The 22,316-nt window shown below is 37.6% G+C and overlaps 1 protein-coding gene across 1 annotated transcript in view; it reads left to right on the forward strand.

The window, feature by feature from the left end:
• The window catches only part of LOC140143824 (uncharacterized), a 60,379-nt gene extending 38,063 nt beyond the window's left edge, over window positions 1-22,316 (forward strand). Inside the window, exons 6-16 of the mRNA XM_072165635.1 lie at window positions 664-969; window positions 2,005-2,121; window positions 3,695-3,997; window positions 5,351-5,458; window positions 6,499-6,753; window positions 7,713-7,838; window positions 10,648-10,887; window positions 14,334-14,444; window positions 17,174-17,419; window positions 18,382-18,498; window positions 22,312-22,316. Of these exons, the coding sequence (XP_072021736.1) occupies window positions 664-969; window positions 2,005-2,121; window positions 3,695-3,997; window positions 5,351-5,458; window positions 6,499-6,753; window positions 7,713-7,838; window positions 10,648-10,887; window positions 14,334-14,444; window positions 17,174-17,419; window positions 18,382-18,498; window positions 22,312-22,316 (1,934 nt within the window). The remainder of the gene's footprint in view (window positions 1-663; window positions 970-2,004; window positions 2,122-3,694; window positions 3,998-5,350; window positions 5,459-6,498; window positions 6,754-7,712; window positions 7,839-10,647; window positions 10,888-14,333; window positions 14,445-17,173; window positions 17,420-18,381; window positions 18,499-22,311) is intronic.

The following is a 22,316-nucleotide window of genomic DNA, read 5'->3' on the forward strand; positions in this document are numbered from 1 at the left end:
CACCCCTTCATATATATAGATAAATCCAATATACAGATCCCTAATCAGTGATTTATTTAATTGAAGACCGAATTAAAAGACTAGTTTGCGTCTGACGTTAGGGCAAAAGCGCGGCGTGATTGGTTGCTGACCTGCGCAGTACGGCATTTTTGGTCTGGTTGACAGGACGTCATATTACGCATATAGTCTTTTTAATCGGTCTTCAATTATAGCCATTTCGATCGCATCCGTGCAGGTGTTAAATATAATTATTTTTCAGTTGCAATCATTATGCAAACTCTGCAAAGCACCCCCGTACAAAAGTTTTCGAAGAAACTTCCACCCCCGGATTTTACAATCACATCACAATATTTCTAAATATACATTCATTGAATGACATTTGAAAATTGGGGTACAAAACCTCATACTCTGCAACTTGAGGTCCAATTGTGTACTATGATTGTTTAATTGCGGTTATTGAACTGTGCCATTGGGATGAGGCCATTGTGGTCCATAGTGGATGGGATGTAAATAATGCAATCTCCTAAAACCCAAGCCTACCATACATAGATGGTTGGAAACTTACATCCGCAATTCCACAGTTGTTGCTCTCTCTTTTTTTTAATATCTATTTTGAAGTAACTAGAGATTATCACTACCATTTTGTAATTTTGTATTTTCAAGTGGTCTCACGAACTACTTCATTTGCTAATGCTGCTGCATTTGTCGAACCTCAAGCTGCGTTTGATGAAACTGAGGACTTTGCTTCTGACATCAACACAAACACAATGACGTTTTCGTTCCTTCCAACTTCTTCCCCAACCACGACAAACGAATTTGACTTTGAGGTAGTTGTTTATGACGATGATTGTCCAGCTCCGGATGAGCAATTCGGTTTTGAGATTACTACTGATGGCATATGTTTACTTGCTGGTGATCCTGATGCGATCACATATTCCGATATCACATTTACTATTCAAAATGATGATGGTAAGTTTGAGTCCAAGTTGTATTTTCTTTTTCCAAAGAATAGAGCAAAATCATATTTTGTCTATTGAGTATCTGAAACTCGTTGATAATAATTTAAAAAAACTACTACTACTACTACTACTACTACTACTACTACTACTACTACTACTACTACTACTACTACTACTACTACTGTACTACTACTACTACTACTACTACTACTACTACTACTACTACTACTACTACTACTACTACTACTACTACTACTACTACTACTACTACTATTACTATAACTACTACTACGGTACTACATAGACTAGGCCTATACATTTGTTTGAAATCGGACGTCAAAAGCCATTAAGTGTTTAAATTTTAGACTTATCCGATTGGGCTTAAACTTGATGGGTGGAATGCTTGATATGAGGGGAATGTGAAAAACAAAGCCATCTTGTAACATTTGCTGGGAAGGACGTCCTTAATATTTTTCAAAATTATGTTTTTACTCGATTATAATGTACTTTATCAAACTAACATATACACTGTAAAATGAAGACTCTAGGTGCTGTATTTTGTGTCAAAATCCACGATTTTCAATAAAACTCAGGAACCATCGTTTTATTATTACGATGGAAATATTAGTCGAACGCGTATGCGATGTTCATAACGCAGTGCGTACATGGCGTGCGGGACGGTCATACACACGTCAAAGGATCGTACTGTAGCACAATCGACAGAGTGACACGCATTGGCGATATCAGTAAATTCCCATTTTCTTTGCTTTACCTCAGTAACTCGGCTCAAAATTAAAAGGGGAGATATCTGACAGGTAACGATAAAAAATTTTGGAAATGAAATACTAATCTATTTTTATGGAAATGTTACGATATGGCTTTAAAACAAGGTCATCTAAGATTGTATCACCATATATTTAGTTATTCTGCGAGACAATTCTTATTACCATTGATACAAAGCTTTCGAGTTTCCCCTAACAAAATACTCTCTATTTTGTACTTTTATTGATTTATTGCTGTTGATACTATTTTTAACATTTTTCAGTAACATATTGTTGGAAAGATATCACATTATCAGATAAAGAGAATGAAGGCATTAACCCCGGCATTATCACAGCAGTGCTGACTAGATCTGGGTACACGGGTGGAACTACAACAGCATGTGAGTCATGATACCGATTAGATCCTCCTCGGGTCCATGGAGAACGACTGGTAATGTAGATTACATAGCATTAAAAATCAACCCCTCACTGAAATTTAGCGTTCAATATAGGAGGTGTGATTTGTGTAGTGGCATCAATTTGTGTAGAAAGAGGAATTGGTTTTGGGCGCTGGGAATTGGTTTTCGGCGCTGTGTATTTAGAATGGGGGGGGTTGAAGGACTATGGCATATTTTGATAGGCTATTATGTTATTATGTAGGCCTATCGTTCCATTATCCATGCCAGACTGAACCGAGACTGTGGGACAGTCTAGATACCGATTGGATATATCTGTACGAATTTAACATCAATTTTAAATATTCCAACCTGTATGTACGAAAACGATCATAATTATGAAGCACCACAGCACAAAATTGGATTTTGCTGCACGAAGTCGGTATGCACTTTTGATTTTTTCCGGGTTGTTATCCACTTTAAACAATTCCCTCTTGTGTTAGACTGTCCCACAGTCTCGGTTCGGTCCGGCCTGGATAATGGAACGATAGGCCTACATAATAACATAATAGCCTATCAAAATATGCCATAGTCCTTCACCCCCCCGATTCTAAATACACAGCGCCCAAAACCAATTCACAGCGCCCAAAACCAATTCCTCTTTCTACACAAATTGATGCCACTACACTAATCACACCTCCTATATTGAACGCTAAATTTCAGTGACCGCTCCCTTTTAATGCTATGTAATCTACATTACCAGTCGTTCTCCACGGACCCGAGGGAGGGTCTACTCTTGTGTAGGCCTACAGGACGTACGGTGCCGATGTTTCATAGCGATGTCTTACGCAGTGCGCTTCTACACAAACGTTAGTTTAACCTCTTACTGAAGTGTTTTGTGGTTACAAGCGAGTTTTACTAAGAGGGGTTATTTACCCATGAATTTCTGTAGCATTCTACCCCTGTTCCATTTTGTTAATGAGGTTGGAAAAATAGTGAATCCAGCACCTTTTGGTGACAGAATAAGTTTATGGAACAAATTCGCGCAAAGAGCGCAAACTTTGGCACTTTTTAGTAGGGGTGAGGGGGGGATATTTTGGTATGCCGGTCTAAGCAAACTAAGATTTCTCTTGGTCAGGGGTATTATAAAATATTCCTTTATGCCCATATATGGAGTGCATCACTCGAGAATTATCCTGAGAGCAGATGAAAAGACAGATTATAACAGAACCATGATTAATAAATTATATTATCAAAGGACAAAACAAACTACTAATAACAGGTGGAAGTACTTTTTTTTAAATCTGATTTCGTTACAGCACAATGTTTTTTTTTTCTTTCGTTTGATTAAAAAAATCAGGTAAATACATAATTTGTGCAGGGGTGTGTTTATAGCCGCTGTTTGTGGCACTCATGCTCATGGGCTCAGCGAGCGCGTAGGACTGGTATGGGCACGAATCGTGAATATTAATGCTAGGATGTGTGTGGCAGATTGGTTGTGCTATGCCTAATGATCAGATGATACACCATTAGAGTATGTTCTACTTTTAAGTATATCTGGGTTTATTTTTTTCAACAGATGTTAAAACACTTGGTATGGGTGATGCCGCTGGCCTTACTGCTGTTGGGAATGTTGATTTTACGACTATCGTAGATCCGGGCGTAGATCCGTTGTCACCTGGTGTAATTCAATTTGGTCCGGGTGATGAAGAAAAACCTATAGAATTGACAATTCTGGAGGACAATGACTGTGAAACCACAGCAGCTATGGATGAAATGTTTTTATTACAACTACTAGCCACGTCAGAAGGGAAAATCTGCAAGGATGCTAATACTGATGCGGATATAACTGATGTTACAGTCACCATTGTTCATGACGATGGTAAGTTTATTAGGAATGCGTCGCTATTTACTCATTTCTTCCCTTCTGCACTTAAATACTCTCTCCATGCCTGCCCATCTGATGCATGCCTCTTTGCTCATTCCATCCCTCTTGCACTTACTCCGAGTGTCCATGCCTGCCCATCCGATGCGGCCTCTTTGTAGTACAAGGAACTTATACGATGTCCTTATTCACAAACTGATACTATCTGTCCATCGGTCCGAATTTCGAGCCATACAAGTTTATGTGGTGAACTAGCCTCTTTGCTCATTCCCTGACCCTCTTTCCTCCCTTATTTATAATGAGAATTCTTTCAAATCAATGAGAATTGGACAAAACTATGAGAATTTAACATTTTCTCAACTGTGAGAATTGAGATTTCAACGTTGATACAACGTTGAAATTTCAACCCGATTTCAACTAACTTCTATAGGTTGAAATAGGGTTGAAGTTCATCATGTTGATGTTCATTTGTAAATACAACGTGATTTCAACGTCGAAATTGATTTCGATGTCGAAATTTCAACGTGATTTCAACGTCAGGTGTGCCCACTGGGTATCTGTGTTTGACTGCCCGATGCGTCCTCCTGATTAACAATTCCCACACACTTTCTCCAGTCCCCCTTCTGTTGCGCAATCACCCGAGCACCCATACCGGTACGTCAAGAAAACGCTGGCTGGGCAGCTAGCGTAACACTTATCACATGCTCATGGCTTGCAATCCACTGTCCTGTATCCCACACCAGAGGTGTCCCTGGTTCAAAACCGGACAAACGAATCGACTTCTCTCTTCACCTACTTTCTTTCTTCCTTCTTTTCCCTTCGCCAAAAATCAGAAAGAGCTCTGGAGTTAACAAAAGGCCTAACAGAAATCGCGTACATTGGGCTATTTAAGAAAATAGATGCACATCCCCTATAGAGGAGTTCAGGTTTCTGGAGTTTTTGTCGAGTCATGATTGTTGGAAATCCAGACTTTTAAAGTGTCCAAAGGCAATAAAATCCAGCAGAAAATTAGTTCCAAATCAGAAATCCTCAATTTGAGAGCTCATGTTGGACATTTCCGTAATTTTCCTTTAATTTAATTGGATTTCCAAGTTTTTTTCAAGTGACATTGGTAACTGGAATTCCAGTCGTTTTCAGGAAGCAGACTTGGAAATCTGGACAATTCTGTGATTGAAAAGTTACTCCTCTATACGGGATGTGCACTTTTTTTCTGGTATGGCCCATTATGATTGTGTATTAATATTATTCTTGAATCAGACATATAAACTGGATGTGCCAAGTCATTTCTTTGTTTTGTTTATGTTTTTTTTTGCAATTTGTTCATTTTTTGTTTGTTTATCCACCCCATAGTTAAATTCGCCTTTCAACAAGCCATCTACGAAGTCAGTGAAACAGATAAAACTGTTGAAGTAACTGTATGGTTACCGGATGGCCCCGTTGACCGTGATGTCAGTGTTGGTAAGTATCTACACTGCAAATGTTCTCGAACACATGACGCTTCTCAGACGCGTCCGAGGTGTTCATAATTGTCTCTTTAGAACACTAGTGTATTTGAAAATATGATAAGCCTTGCACAGTAGTGTTCTTTTAGTATAATGTAGAACACACAGTATTGATCAGACGTGTCACAAGTGTTCTGAATGATTATATTGAATACTGGTGTTCAAAAATGGAACGCATGAGTAGATAGAGGCGTTGGAGAGCTGCGACGTGTCAGCGAGAAATACACGGTGCTCCTTTGAAGGAGGGATATAAGTAACAACAACAACAACAATGGCGATGCAACGTGGAAACCGGGAAACGCTATTCCAAACTGTCTTTTTCAAGACAAATGGGATGATAGTGAGAGTAAATTCGAAGGATTTAGGGAAGAATGAAATTCAGGGCAACTTTGGGAGCGACTCGGAGTCCGTATATCTGTTGACAGCGGTAAACAAGCATCGGAGAGACACAAGAGGGTGAGATGGCCGAGCGATTAATGCGTTGCGCTGTCGGCCGGGAGAAAACTCTCTGATTTCACCGGAATTCTTCGGAACACCGCCATTATCTTGTTTATACTTCCATGCATTTGTTTATTGTCGAGTAATGCGATTATGAAAATGTATAAATAAAGGTTGAACACCAGCATTCTGAAAATCAATGTTTGAACACGTGTCATGTGTTAAAAAACCGTTACATTTCTTTCATGTGTCCGAGGTGTTCATAGATAGTAATTTTGAACACCAGAGTTTAAAGGATTAGAACATGTTACACTAGTGTTCTGAGGTAATAACACCTGTGTTCTCTACATTAACACTAGTGTTCTCTAAATAAGTTGAACACGTGTCATGTGTTAAAAAACCGTTACATTAATGAACGTGTTCCATGTGTTCTGGCCAATTTACAGTGTAGGAAGTACGCCTATACTTTGCTATATAAAATTAAACAAAACATACGATTGACAAAAAGATTAACACAAAATTTTCACTTTCTTGTGAATAATGTAATGTCTTCACCAGATGTTGAGTCACAACCACTCAATCCAACGGCTAGCGCAGATCCAGAAGTCGATTACATGTCGTCTGCCATAGATACCACATTGCAGTTCGCTAGCGGTACTACCACAGCATCTATTACCCTTCCAGTTATTGACGACATGAAAGTGGAGGAAGACGAGGAGATTTTTCAGCTAATACTTGTGCGGAATCCGACTTCCTTACCGGAGTGTGTGGTTGATGGTGGCATTGCTCAAGTCAAAATCCTGGACGACGACTGTAAGTGATACGAAATTAAAATAGAATGAACGGATATATACAGGGTAACCCAAAACTCACTCTACCATCACAACACCTTGCTACGATAATTGCCTAAGTCACCAATCTTTGCACAAGAACAAAGGACAATGAGACAAAAAGGAATAATCAGAAATGAATATGATGATTACGTAACTGATATGCATATGTTGTACTTATTCTCAAAATTGCAACAAAAAAATGATTTAGGCAATTATCGCAGCAGTGTGATGATATCGCTCACAAGGATTATCGCATGGAATTGGAAATACAGTTGAGGTTTACCAATTTTTGTATTAGGGATGACTTCTAAACTTGTTTTAAACGCGTTCCATTGTTTAGAACAAAAAAAAATTGGATCTAACCGGGCGGAACCATATTATATATACACAGAGTTATATAAAGGGCATGCATGGAAACGTTTAAAATCGTTTGGTATGAAACAAAATGTTTTTAATGTTATGAAAACGTTTTACACCCTTTATAAAACCCGCCATATGGCAACCTGTTCTAACTTTTGCGTAAAATAATCTTAAAAACGTCGTGTGTTTATTCTGGTATTACATTCGAATAATCATCACTTAAATCTAATAGCATATAAAGAAAGATAATAGTATCGGTAATTTTACAGGTCAAATCTTGTTAGTATTAACCGTTACAAAAAATCAAAAACCTCAATTCACCCCACGTGATGCGATTACGTCATCATGCGAACAATCATATGGACACGGAACGCTTGCTCGGCCCCCGGCTCGGCCTATTATAGTCCTCCATGGCAAGGTATGGCCGTGCGCGTGTACGTGCCTGACATCCGAGGGGTCATGCAGGCTCAAAACCGCACCCGAGAAAAAACGTTTTCTCTTCGCCTTCTTTCATCTTTCCTTCCCCTCGCTAAACTCGAATTTGCTATTTCTTATTTCTATTATAACATGATGAAACAGGTAACGTAAGCTTGGACCCACCGCAGCTGACACTTCGTGAAGGAGTAGATACAACTGGCGATATTACCATCAAATGCGAGAGAGAGGCTGGATCAACTGCAACAGTTGCATTTCCTATGACCGCAAGTACGAAATTAAATACGTTGATTTTTACATACTGGCCCCATGTGTGGGGGGGGGGGGGTGACATGGGAATGCGTGTGTCACATTTGTAGAAAAATCGAAAATGCGTCTTTTCTTGCGGTTTCGATAACCTCAAGATAAGCATGTCATCGTCTAAAAATGATAAAATAAAAATAATATAAATTTTGGGTTTTATATAGTGATTTGTATAGCGCGTTTTCCCTTGTGACCCTACCACTCACCCCCACATAGCCTACACTGGGACCAGTGTCATTTTTCAAGAGGATTAAAAGCGCTGTAGCTATAGACGAATCCATCGAGCCAAGTCATGGTCAGGATTTGGTCGGCCATATTTGGGTACCCGCATGCACCAAACAGGTGTTGTGAGTACCGAATTGGGTGGATTAAACCCGCTTAAATTTCGATGTTATATAGATTCTTTTTTGTTGTAAACTGTCATCATTCTTTTGTCTACATGTTACACGGGTGATAGAGTTGTGGCCAAAATATATAAAAAGCTGGATTATAGTTTTATGCAAATTACATTGCACATACATGCGAAAATGAAGGTTACATTAAAACACTGAGCGGGGTGAACTTACACCGGTAACTTACCATAAGTGTAAAATGTCTGCGTATCCACGTAGGCCTATTATATTGTAAACTTTCATTGTGGTATTGTGCAAGTTAGGAAGTTTTTTATACGGCATCGGCAACTATCAAATTTTCTTTATACATGATGCAGTCATGTCTACAGTAGAATTCATCTCGACCTTTGCAGGACTTAACCCCATTAAAAGCTATTAAACCAAGATAACACTCATTGAAACAGCTCAACTGATTAAATCGGATCTTCTCTGGTTGTGCACAAGTGACTGTTTTCATGTGCGATATCGCAATAAAGCTGGTATTCATAGCTTCAGTTGGGTAACCGATTATAAAGGAAACGAAAGGAAACAATGTTATGTGTGGCTTTGTTCACGAAATCAGACAATGTCGTGCTTTTTGTAAACCAGCATTCTTGAAAATGAGCAACATAATGATTTTTGACTTAACACGGTTTAGAAATAATTTCTTCATATTTTTGGTGTTATCTGTCGTTTACATGTCCTTCCTAAAACACAAAAGTACGACCCTCTCCAAACACTTAAATTAGCTAAAAATTTAGGACATGTTACAAAACTTTATTTTCTAGAACCTATTTAGAATAATTTAAATGTAGCTTTTACCGGTTTTTTGTGGCATCCTTCAGAAGTGAGCGGTCCGATACCAATATTTTCGGTCAAATCTCCATTCAAATAACACGGGGAGTTGGCTAGCTATGCCTTGCCCTCACTCATATTTTACAAAAGTACGACCATTTCTGAACATCTAACCTAGCTGTAATTTTAGGTCATGTTAGAGAAATATATTTGCTAGAAGTTTTGGAGAATAAATAAAATATTGGCTGGTTATTTTTCACACAGTGATGTTAACTAGGCAAGTGTCCATTCTCCCAACATACATCATTTGTAGGGGTCACGCGTCAATGGTGAGTGCTCTATACACAATACACAGTGCTCTGTGTATTGTGTATAGGAAAACGGACAGTAACTGCAGTATGACTCGTCAGTCGCCATGGTGGTCAATGGCATGTCAATGATTACAGCTCATATAATTGAAGACCGAATTAAAAAGACTAGTTCGCGTATGACGTCCTGTTAAGTAGACCAAAAATGCTGCAATGCGCAGGTCAGCAATCAATCACGTTGCGCCTTTCCTCTGATGTCAGACGCAATCTAGTCTTTTTAATTCGGTCTTTAATTATAGATGATGGTTTAGCGATTTTCTTTAGTAGGTTACAGCTTTCTGTGAAAGGGTCATTGCTTCAACCTTGCCTGCCAAGCAGCCAATCAGAAACTTTTATCGCCCGCGAAAATTCGCTTGTTGAACAAAATCCAACTCGAGCAGATCGTAAACATGGGAGCACGGTGGCCGAGCGGAACGGGCTACGACTCATAATCGGAAGGTTGCGGGTTCGAGCCCCGGCGACGCCATCGTGTTGTGCCCTTTAGTAAGGCACTTTATCTCGATTACTCCTCTCCACCCAGGTGTGAAATGGGGAGCTGTTATGAATACTGTCCATTGAGCGCCGCCCAATGGTATGAGCATGCCTTGGGCATTGTATGGCAGCTGACATGTATATTCAAACGACGGTGGAATAAATGTAAAGCGCTTTGGTACATGTTCACATGTGAAAGGCGCTGTATAAATACCAACATTTAAACAGATTGTAAAATTCCGCCTCAAGGTTTATCGCTGCGAAAACAATCGCATGCACCAAGTGGACTATGAACCGGGCATTATACGATTGAGATACGTGTGTTTATATATATAAAGTGGCTCTATACACGGAAAGATTATACTGCAATAACAATTGATTTCGCAGTACGCGCTAAGTATAACGGTTAATCTGGTTCACTATACGCTGGCGAAGTTACGTAATAATCGGATTAACTACCATAGCAATAGGTGAAAACAATTTTTGAATATACCGCGCTGCACTGATACGTTCACGAATCACGCGGTACCGATGCATTGAATCATAGATGTCAAAGAAATGCTGATCGTAAGATAAGTATCTTCGAAAAGAGCGGTATTGTATTCAGTATCTATGTTTGCTGACATACACAGGTGATTAGTGCAATCTGCTTGTAGTGCAGGGCGGTCTATTCAAAAATTGTATTCATCTATTGCTATGGTAATTAATCCGATTATGACGTCACTTCTACGGCGTATAAACACGATAATTGTGATCACTTTCATTATCTAGATTTGACAATTGGCACGACTGGCATCGTAGGAGACCCTAAAGCTTCAAGTGGGGATGACTTCAATGTCATTAGAACTCAGGTAGCTATCACCGGTCCGTCAACAGTCATTAATCCATTCAGAATCATAGATGACATCTTGGAAGAGCCACCGGAATACTTTGAGGTATCCTTGGATTCTGTTGCTGATGGTCAAGTGGTTGCTCCTAAAACAACGGTAATTGAAATTCTGGATGATGATGGTGAGTATAACAGAATCGCTGTATGTGACGTCGCAAAAAGATAATTTGTTTGCAAGCTTTTATATACTGAGATTATATGTATATTCATGGAGATTTGTGTGGGGTGTGTATTTGTAGGAGATGGGTGTGTGTGTGCTGTAAAGTAAAAGGGGAGTGAACGGGAGCTGATTACAAGGCGACTTGATATCTCAAGCTATCTCAGGTATAATAACTGGAAATGGTTTATCGTATATGCTTTTATTCCATACTATGAATTCATTCAGATGTCATTATCAATTTTGAATCAAGTTTGAATTCTTATTTTATGCTTTATAGTGTCTAAAAGACACAGGTTAAATGAGAATGTAAGGTTACCTTCAACGGGAACCGGTTTTCGCCTGCGCGATAAAGCCAGGCTCATCAGCCGCACAATTTACTGTATCTGGGATAAATTATATTAAAAGCATATTAACAAGTAATCCCTCAGTTATTTTGATCGATTTTATTCACAAGACAGAGTGTAGCAACGTTATACCATATCTCTTTCTTCCATGGTTATACATAAGCGTTGTAACAATCATCCCAAACACCATTGGTCAATACAAGTCAAATATCCTGTAATTAAACCTTGATCCCTGAGAAACATCTTGAAATAATATCCAATGTGAAAGTTCATAAATGTCGATCTAACTCATCAGGACAGATTGGTACACAAACAAACAACTACCATAGATTATTTTCACAAGAAATCTTGTGAATAAAAGATATCAAAATAACTCTCATATATCCTGTGTCTTGTAGACACTATAAAGCATAAAATAAGAATTTAAACTATTGATAATGTCATCTGAATGCATTCCTATCATGAAATAAAAGCATCTAGCCTATTATCCATTTCCAGTTATTGTGTATCATGTCGCCTTGTAATCAGCTCCCGTTCACCTCCCTTTATCTTAGACCTATGTGGATGTATAGATTGTCAGTTTGTCACACTGTGCTACAGTGTCCTCACTCCTCAACATATAATATTTGTCTTGAGCGCACTGCAAAAACAGCAGAGCAACACTTTAAAAAGGCCCATTCAGTGATTTGCTCATCCGGACAAAAGTTAAATATCATCAAAATTCAGAATTTGGTACCTTTGTTATTGTCATATATGCGCTAACCTAGCCTGCTAGTGGTTCAGCCAAAAGCTGCGTATTTAAGACCAAATAAGGCATTTTACATGAATCTGTAATTAAATCAGCTACATGTATTTGAATGGGGTTTCAACTTTGTCAATACTGCTGATTTCTTTGTTTTTGCCAATTTTTTTATTTCAAAAATAACAAATGATAATTTGAATGACTTATCCTTCACTTTAACGCAATTTTTAAACAATTTAAATATTTTTACACTTTCGCTGGGATCACTGAATGGGACTTTAAAAACACTTGAACAATTAATAAACACTTGTTTATACAGAGAAGGTGAATGGGGGTGTTAATTTATATAAAAAAAAAAACCCACTAAGGTTCTTAACACAAGATAGTGTTATAAGTGTTCGTTTAAACACTATCTTGTGTTAAAAACTTGCATGGACATTTTCATATTTTTACATGTTTTAGTGTTATTTTAGTGTTTATAAATTAACAACCCTGTACCTTCACTGTACAAAGAAGTGTTTATTAAGGGTTGCTCTGCTGCTTTTGCAGTGCATAGTGTATACATGTATTCCTTGAATCTGGAAAATGAAGATGGTTCTATCGACAAGGATGGCACGAATTCCCTAATTCTAATATACTGCAGCTCACTTTGAGACATTCAGGATTACACCAGGCACAAAAAGAAACTCGTCAGTTATATTCACCCTTGCTGTTCAATAACTTGATACTTTTGGATTATTCTGGAGTAAACATTTTGTTAATTGGACTTTTCTTTCTCATTTGACAACCTGTGCGTGAAAAACGAACAAGAATTGACCACGATATGAGCCTCCAAAGCCTCAAACCCCAAAATCAAAAGTTGCATTTTCAACGATTTTCAATGGGAACGTATCGTTGTATTGCACACAAGCACCACGGGTCAATCAATAAAGCACACATTGCACCGGCACAATTGAATCGTTAAAATTGCAACTTTCCATTTTGGGGTTTGAGAGTTTGGAGGCGCATATCTTGTTCAATTCTTGCTCAATGTTCACGAACAGGGTGTACAATGAGAAAGAAAAGGCCAATTAACAGAACGTATATTTCAGAATAATCCAAAATTATCAAGTTATTGAACAGCAAGGATGAATATAACTGACGAGTTTCTTTTTGTGCCTGGTGTAAACTGATAACAGTTACTGATTTGTTAGTTTAACCAAAATTTAATATTCACCATAGTGTTGTGTGTATTATCTAGTACTTTAGTCATAGTATGCCTAATTATCAAAATGGCAATTATACCATTATGACATGGCAGGGCAGTCTACAAATATTGTAGCTGTAAGCTAAATTACATATTACTGCTGCTGCTGCGTTGCCATCCTCATAGAACCGTCGGCATTCTCTTGCGTGCTTTCTCTCTTGCCACGACCAATCCACCATTAGTCCACATTCTGATGTTATCAACCCATCCTGTTTTCCTTCGACCTGGCCTGGCTTTTCCTTCTACTTCTCCTTCTATCGTTATCTGAACAATGCTATCTGGACGCCGCTTCCAATGACCATACCGGGATATCTTTCTTTTCTTCAGCTGACTGAGCAGACCTTGTTTCTCTGTCATGTCCACTTTCTGACGGATCCATGCATTGGTTTTCCTATCTTTCCAGCTGACCTGAAGCATTCTGCGCCATACCCACAGCTCAAACGACTCCATCTTCTTGATATCGCTTTGTTTTAGGGTCCAACTTTGTGCACCATACAGGGCTATACTCCAGACAAGGGATCTCACCAGCTGTTTCTTCAGCTTCAGGCTGATCGCTTTAGCCTTCCATAATCCTATTAATTGGCTGGTGGCATCTCTGGCAATTGCTAGTCAAGCATTGATCTCCGGTGTAGAGTCTCCATCACACCCTACCATTGAGCCAAGGTATTTGAACCTTTCAACCTGCTTGATTGGTTTTCCACCATGGCAGGGCAGTCTACAAATATTGTAGCTGCACTGCAAAAACAAGTGTTTATATTTAAACACCATATTGTGTTTATCAGAGCAACACTTAATAAACACATAATTCATGTTAATGGTCTAACACTAATGTTCATAAATTAACACTTGGTGTTATATTACAAACATTAGTGTTAGAACCATTAACATTAGTGTTAGACCATTAACATGAATTATGTGTTTATTAAGTGTTGCTCTGATAAACACAATATGGTGTTTAAATATAAACACTTTGTTTTTGCAGTGTGTAAGCTAAATTACACATTACAGGTGTATATAAAAGCACACATTTTGATTGAAAATCTCTTTATATTTAAACTTTGCTTTAAATGTTGCAGTTACCGTACAAATCAAATCCTGTGGTGAGAATGGCATAATACGCGAGAATGGTAAACATATTACAGTGACGTTGGAACGAACCGGGGACCTCACCAGTTCGGATTCTGTTAGTAAGTAAAACAAACGTCACGGAAAGGCTTCATCGTTAACAACCATATCAGATGACAATGTTAAATTATATAACAAAAGGCCTTTGAAAATCATTCATATCTTTAAAATTATCATATGCTATCAACTTGATCTCTATGAGTATAAACATTATTTTTGTGTCTATATATATTGAAAGACGGTGACTGATTGATTCTTTCAGAATGTTCTAAATATCAACTGTGACTTGATGAAAGCTACCCGAGGGGCACTCAACACAAATGACCATACGGATATGCTCCCCCGGAAAGACCCCCCTTTTTGGGTTTCGCAGCTCCGAAAGACCCCCTATATTTGACCAAAATACAGCTCCGAAAGACCCTTGATTTTGATAATTTCAGCTCTAAAAGAATCCAAAATTGCCCATTCCTCATATTTCTTGTTTTTTCAGGCGATTTTCAACCAAAAAGCCAAGAAAGACCCTTGATTTTGACTTTTCGCAGCTCCAAAAGACCCCATTTTACTTGTTCACAGCCCGGTTCGCAGCTCCCAAAGACCCACCACCTCAAAAGTCCGGGGGAGCATACCAACCAAAAATTTTTCATGTGCCCCCCCCCCCCCAGGGAAAGCTAGTCTGTCCACAGCCTCGATTCCATCGTTGGGTAACGGAGTACTACATAGGCATATCGCAGACCTGCGACCCCTCAGTTTATCTCCAAACCCCACTTCTAACTTCTCAGAGCTAAAACCAGCTTCTTCTCAACATAACTGGAGAAATGTGTGTTGATGATGACTCGTTTAATTTTTTATACTCGTTTTATTGAACGCGAAAATTTAGTATTGATAATGGTATAGTCTACTTTAACTAGTGGTGGGTTAAAGAATGATGATGCTTCTCCTGAGCATTTTGACACCTTTTTTCATCCAAATCGGCCAAAAATGAGAAGGTGCCGGCCAAAACAAGTATTTGGACAGGGGGGTCTGTTGGGCGCTCTGAAAATCAATATTTTCATCAACAATCATTATTATATGCCTGATTCTGTTAAAGTTGGTATTGATTTGTATGTAATTGATGTTTAGAATTCCATTTTTGAATGTTGCATAAAAATTGGAGTTTTGAGTGAAATTTGAGTGATTTACATTGTACGGTTTGATTTTGGCAGCCATTTGAATATTTCATAGAACGCTGCCATTCAACTGTACAGGGGTCAATGCACTTTAAAATGTGTACGTTTCAATGGAAGGCTTCCTGAGAATACAAAAAATGATGCCACGTTCAAACGAAAAGAAATATAATGCCCAAATTTCTTGAGGATGTGCTACATGTGATTATCTTCATACTGATATCATTAAAATTTCATGTGAAAAGAACGTGTGCATGTTTTATGCAAAGCACCCTCACATCCTCATTTGGACGTAAAACAGCCATTTTAAGAAAACGACAACTCCAATTTTTATGCAACTTTCAAAAATGGAATTCTAGTAATCAATTACCTGTAAACCAACACCAACTTTAACAGAATTAGGCATAAAATAATGATTACTGATGAAAATATTGATTTTCAACCCCCCCAACAGACCCCCCTGTCCGAATACTTGTTTTGGCACCTTCTCATTTTTTTGGCCGATTTGGATGAAAAATGTGTCAAATTGCTCAGGAGATCAAATCGCATCAAATAAGCTGGTTCCCTAAGAAATTTGAAACATCACCTTTTTTAAAAGGCTGTCTTTATCTACGGACCTACAGGAGGGTCTAGTTGAACGGAAGCGATCAAAAGATATATAATTAATTGAATACTTAAATGGAATAATGGCCCAAGTCCACTTTGGAATTTTGTCTTTATCATTTTAAACGAAACCAAATAATTATGATAATATTTTTTAAAGTAAACTACTATTTTATCATAACCAAATATCTGATTACGATATACTAGAAATTTACTTTAAAAAACATGTCATCCTCATTTTCATTTCAGACGACGAAGACAAATTTCCAAATGGACTTCGGCCATTCTTATATATTCAGATATTTGATCGCACCAGCAAAATATCGCGCAAAAATGTTGGGTCTTATATTCCTTCCACATCGGTGCTACCTTTGAAATACGTGCATTTGTTTCCCGTAAAATCGTATAGGAGTACGATCCCGGGAGTACGATAGCCTAACACTTGGGGCGTTTGACTCGCACTTATGGGTTCGAATCCCATCAGAGCCAATGTGCTGTGCTATTAGGCAAGACACTTGATCTCGATTGTCCTACCCACCCAGTTGTAAAATGAGGCTTTGCTAGGGGTAGTCATACTGGCGTTGTTATTGTCAAAGATTTGGGCTATTCCAGAAAATAGATACACACCCCCTATAGAGGAGGTCGGATTTCCGGGCTTTTTGTCCAGTCTTGATTTGTTGGAAATTCAAAAATTTATATTATCCAAAGGCGAAAAATTCCAGCACAAAATAACTCATTTTGACAATTCCGTGATTTTGCATTCATTTAATTGCATTCGTTGTTAACACCATTGGCAAGTGGCATTCCAGTCGTTTTTAAAAAGCAAACATGGAAATCCAGATACACATTGGGCCTACATAAACATATCATCATTTTATCTCATTGAAAACATAAAAAATATAAAAAGACACAAAATTTGAATATATATATAGGCCTATCTTAAAAAGTTACTCTTCTATAGATGTACATTTATTTTCTGGAATAGCCCATACACTAGCTCATTACATTTATTTTTCTACATGTAGGAATCTTAACAAAACCAGATACAGCACAGCCAGATCTTGGTACGGGAAGTGGTGACTACGTTCATATCAATACAGAAGAAACATTCACCGCTATGCAGAGTACAATTTTTGTAAACATAACGATCAATGATGACATATTTCCTGAAAGTGATGAAGAATTCATTGTCCAAATTGAAAGACACAACACGCAGACAAATGTCGATTCTACGCTGGATTTTTGCAGAGTCACAATAATTGACGACGACTGTAAGTTATCTTTTAATTAAATGAAAGTGTTCATTTGAGCAGTCAGGTTAGCTCAGTCGTTAAGGCGTTCGACTCTGATGCGAGAGGTTGCGGGTTCGAACCCTGGCGATGCCTAGCATTTCCTTGCGGGAAAACTGAGTTAGCTGGACAAAGAATAAAGAATTTCAAGATAACGACGGATTTGTTTCAAAAATCTCGAGTTTTTGAACAATTCACAAAAATTCACTTTTTACCCCATTTTTTGTGACAAGATAGCTCGGGAAATATGCACACAAAAGGTAAACTTTTTGCCCTATCGTTTAGAGCACATCAAAGTCTAGGGAAGGTTTTTTTTATTTTTTTTTGTTTTAAACAAAAACATGCACCATTATGTGCAATTTTTAACTTAATAGAGTGACAAAATTGCTTTTTTTTCACATATTTTCTTCAATATTTCGAAAAAAGAGACAAATTAAAAATAATAATAATAAAAAAAAAAAACCTTCCCTAAGTTCATGTCTCTTCTTCATGAAAAGCTAACTATTTATTTTTTTACTCACAACCGATTCTTTTATATCTTGTCACCAACAAAATGGGGTAAAAAAGTGAATTTTTGTGATTTGTTCAAAAAAAATCTGACATCATCATGGGATTCCTTGACTCATTATCTTTCCAAAAATGTATATTTTGTATAAACTTTGGACATACAATTCAGAAATAATGATGCTCGAAAAGGACCATGTTCTCTCCCCTTACTCTGGCCTTTTAATTTCGAATCACAATTGATACTAGTAAGTACTTGGTAGGAAGTTTAAACTATATTTGAAAAGGCTAATACAGGAATATTATTATTTTATAGATTACACTCTATGTAAAATAATTTTGATATTACAAAGTCAAAATAATTGAAGATGCTTGACTGTAAAGACTAACACCATGATTAAAGATGACATTTTGATCTTAATGTTCACTTGATTTAACAGGTAAATTTGACCTATCTGTTCCTGGTGGTAACAGTCTAATATCTGTATCGGAAGGAGATGGAGAGGTAGAAATAACTGTCACCAGAACAGAAAATTTTGACAGAGCTGTTAAAGTTGGTAAGTTGTTAAATGTGTGTTTTTTATTTTTATTTTTTTTAAACTCTTGGTTTGTTGACATATCGTTGAATCGGTCGTTCCGTGCTGGCCTATAATAGCGAACAGAAATAAACATATTTCGATTTTCACAATACAATGCGCCGCCAAGTGCAAGTAGGGGAGAGGTCAAAAACGTGCATCATGGGAAAAAGTCAAAATCCTGGCCGCGCAACACTAATACAACACTGGAACATTTGTCATACAGTCATTGTGTGTTTAAACGTCAATAGGGTCAGTCCATGCCAAAAGAGACTGAGTGTACACCCACCCTCTTGGATTTTGCTCTCATTTAGCTCAAAGGTACCTTTCATGGATCCCTAGGTGAGGTCACAAGAAAAAAATCCATATTCCATTTCGTTTGCGAATGGCAGGCCGTCAAAGTTTGGCGATTTTGACCAAAATTGGGAATTTAAGTGGTCTAAATGACAAAGTGCTCTCTTTGATGGGCATTTTCTTCTTCTTGTTGAATGTGGTCACTCACTGGCTGTGTCTGAAATGCCTAATGCCAGAAAAGATTGATTTTTGAATTTCGTTGGGATTTCAGGGGGTCAAAAACGGCACTTCATGCTGTTCAATCAAATTATATTTGATTTTGAAGGACCCATGATAATGTCACAGTGCACTTATAGGTCCTAATTATGTTCAGAATGGATTAATCATGTGCCAATGTCTATGAGAAATTCAAAAAAAGAGAAATTTCTAGACCCCCTACAGAGTTGTAGGCCCCTAGAGTGGTTCAGCCACAAATGGTGCTTAAAATCGGACAATTTTGACCCTTAATAACTTAAGGTGTACACCAGATATGAATTTCTAGTCTTTTGCATCTGAAAGAATGCAGTCTAACGTTACTGGGAACATAAGATTTGTTTTGTATTTTTTGTGTTTTGATACTAAGTTGACGCTTTCAAAATGCCATTTTTTTTTACTAACATACAGGTTACGGGGACAAAATGCCAATTTTAATATGTCATTTTTTCTATTTTTGATGACTAATTATATTCAGAATGGATTAACCATGTGCCAATGTCTATGATCAGTACAAAAAAAGAGAAATTTCTAGACCCCCTACAGAATTTTAGGCCCCCCTAAAGTGGTTCAGCCACAAATGGTGCTTAAAATCGGCAAATTTTGACCGCTAGTAACTTTAGGTGTACACCAGATATGAATTTGTAGTCTTTTGCATCTGAAATAATGTAGTCTAATGTTACAAAGAACATAAGATTTGTTTTGTATTTTTTGTGTTTTGATACTAAGTTGACGCTTTCAAAAATGCCAATTTTTAAATGCCTTTTTCCCCATTTTGATCATTCTATAGCAAATTGTTTTATTTGCAATGTTATTTCAAGTTACTCTTGAGTCAAATAATAAGAAAAAACTAATGTCTAATTCTCTAAATGGATTTTCAAGGGGGTTAAAATGGTGCTTCCTGGCAACGATGCACTTGCAAATTACAGGTAATGGTACATTACACAGTACCCATTTCACTGTGCTATTGCTATTGTTTCTAGGTTTTAGTTTTATTGCAGTGGGGACCGGGGCCGGTGCCCCCCCCCACCTCGTCATGGCCGTCGGTTCATGCAAGGCCCCCCCTTTTTTTTTTTTTTTCTTCACTTTTTCAAACCATGCAAAAAAAATTTTGGTCAACAAATCACAACAAATCACAACTTCCGTCGGCAAAAAATATTTCCGTCGGTACATTTACAAGTTGTGCCCCTCCGGCATGTCCGGTTCCAAAATCCTGGCTACACCACTGCTGACTTTCCAAGTTACCCTTAAATTAATTAACAAGAGAAATGAAGATTGCAACCCTGTGCATTGTTTTCCAAGGGGTCAAAATGGCCTGTATGATCCATGGTTTGCATGCAAAATCATTGTTGCTGGATGTGTCATTTTGACCCCCTTGAAAAGCCATACCGCGGTGCTATAGCTTGATTATTGTTATATTTTAACTTGACAGTAACATGGAATGTCAAATTAAATAGAAACACTTACCAAACACAGAAAAAAGGCATCCTGAGATGGGTATGAAGTGTCATTATTACCAGTAATTTAGCAAAGTTAATGTACATCATCGTGATCATTGAAAATCCATACACATGATTCCAAATTAGTTTTTTCTCATTATTTGACTCAAGAGCAGCTTGTCAGAATAAATAAGAAAATTGCAATAAAACTGTAAAACAGAGAAAAAAGAGCACACTGATATCATGGATATGGGTACTCTGTACCTTGCATGTGCATCGTTTCCAAGAGGTGCCTTTTTGACCCCCTTAAAAATCCATACAGAGGATTAAAAGTAGATATTTCTTATTATTTGACTCAAGAGCAACTTGAAATATCAGGATAAAGACAATTTGCTATATAATGATCAAAAATATTTTAAAAAGTCACAGTAAAATTGGAATTTTGTACCCGTATCCTGTACGTTAGGCAAAAATAACTATTTTTGAAAGCATTAACTTAATGTCAAAACACAAAAAATACAAAACAAATCTTATGTTCCTAGTAACGTTAGACTGCATTCTTTCAGATGCAAAAGACTAGAAATTCATATCTGGTGTACACCTAAAGTTATTAGGGGTCAAAATTTGCCGATTTTAAGCGCCATTTGTGGCTGAACCACTTTAGGGGGGCCTAAAATTCTGTAGGGGGTCTAGAAATTTCACTTCTTTTGTATTGCTCATAGACATTGGCACATGGTTAATCCATTCTGAATATAATTAGTGATCAAAAATAGAAAAAGGGCATATTAAAATTGGCATTTTGTCCCCATAACCTGTACGTTAGTCAAACATTGGCATTTTTGAAAGCGTCAACTTAGTATCAAAACTCAAAAAATACAAAACAAATCGTATGTTCCTAGTAACATTAGACTGCATTCTTTCAGATGCAAAAGACTAGAAATTCATATCTGGTGTACACCTTAAGTTATTAGGGGTCAAAACTTGCTGATTTTAAGCGTCATTTGTGGCTGAACCACTTTAGGGGGGCCTAAAATTTTGTAGGGGGTCAAGAAATTTATCTTCTTTTGTATTGCTCATAGACATTGACACATGGTTAATCCATTCTGAACATAATTAGTACCTATAAGTGCACTGTGACATTATCATGGGTCCTTCAAAATCAAAAATAATTTGATTGAACAGTACAAAGTGCTGATTTTGACCCCCTGAAATCCTAACGAAATTCAGAAATCTATCTTTTGGCATTAGGCATTTCAGACACAACCAGTGAGTGACAACGTTCACCAAGAGGGTCACAACTGATTCAATTAAGAAGAAAATGTCCCTCAAAGAGAGCACTTTGTCATTTGTACCCCTGAAATTCCCAATTTTGGTCAAGGTCGCCAAACTTTGACAGCCTGTCATTCGCAAACGAAATGGAATTTTAATTTTTTTCTTGTGACCTCACCTAGGGATCCATAAAAGGTACCTTTGAGCTAAATGAGAGCAAAATCCAAGAGGGTGGGTGTACACTCAGTCTGTTTTGGTATGGACTGACTCAATAAATGATGTTACACGCAAATGCAAACTAAAACAGCCATTTACAATTATTATAGTAAATCCATTTTCTGCTGAAAGGGCAGTATGTATTCGAATTGACACTTAAAAACACTCGCTAACGGGCGGCCTGTTGCCAGATTGTCCTTTTATGCATGACGAAGTTAATCAAAACCTGAGCGCTATCAATATTGGGCGGAAATTAAAAAGTACCTTTTCGCAAGTTGCCAATTACCCCCCAAGTTGTTGCTGTATAATTGTGCCTGCATTTCAGGATAA

The sequence above is a fragment of the Amphiura filiformis genome, unplaced genomic scaffold, assembly GCF_039555335.1.
Source record: "Amphiura filiformis unplaced genomic scaffold, Afil_fr2py scaffold_29, whole genome shotgun sequence".
In the NCBI taxonomy this organism is placed as follows: Eukaryota; Metazoa; Echinodermata; class Ophiuroidea; order Amphilepidida; family Amphiuridae; genus Amphiura; species Amphiura filiformis.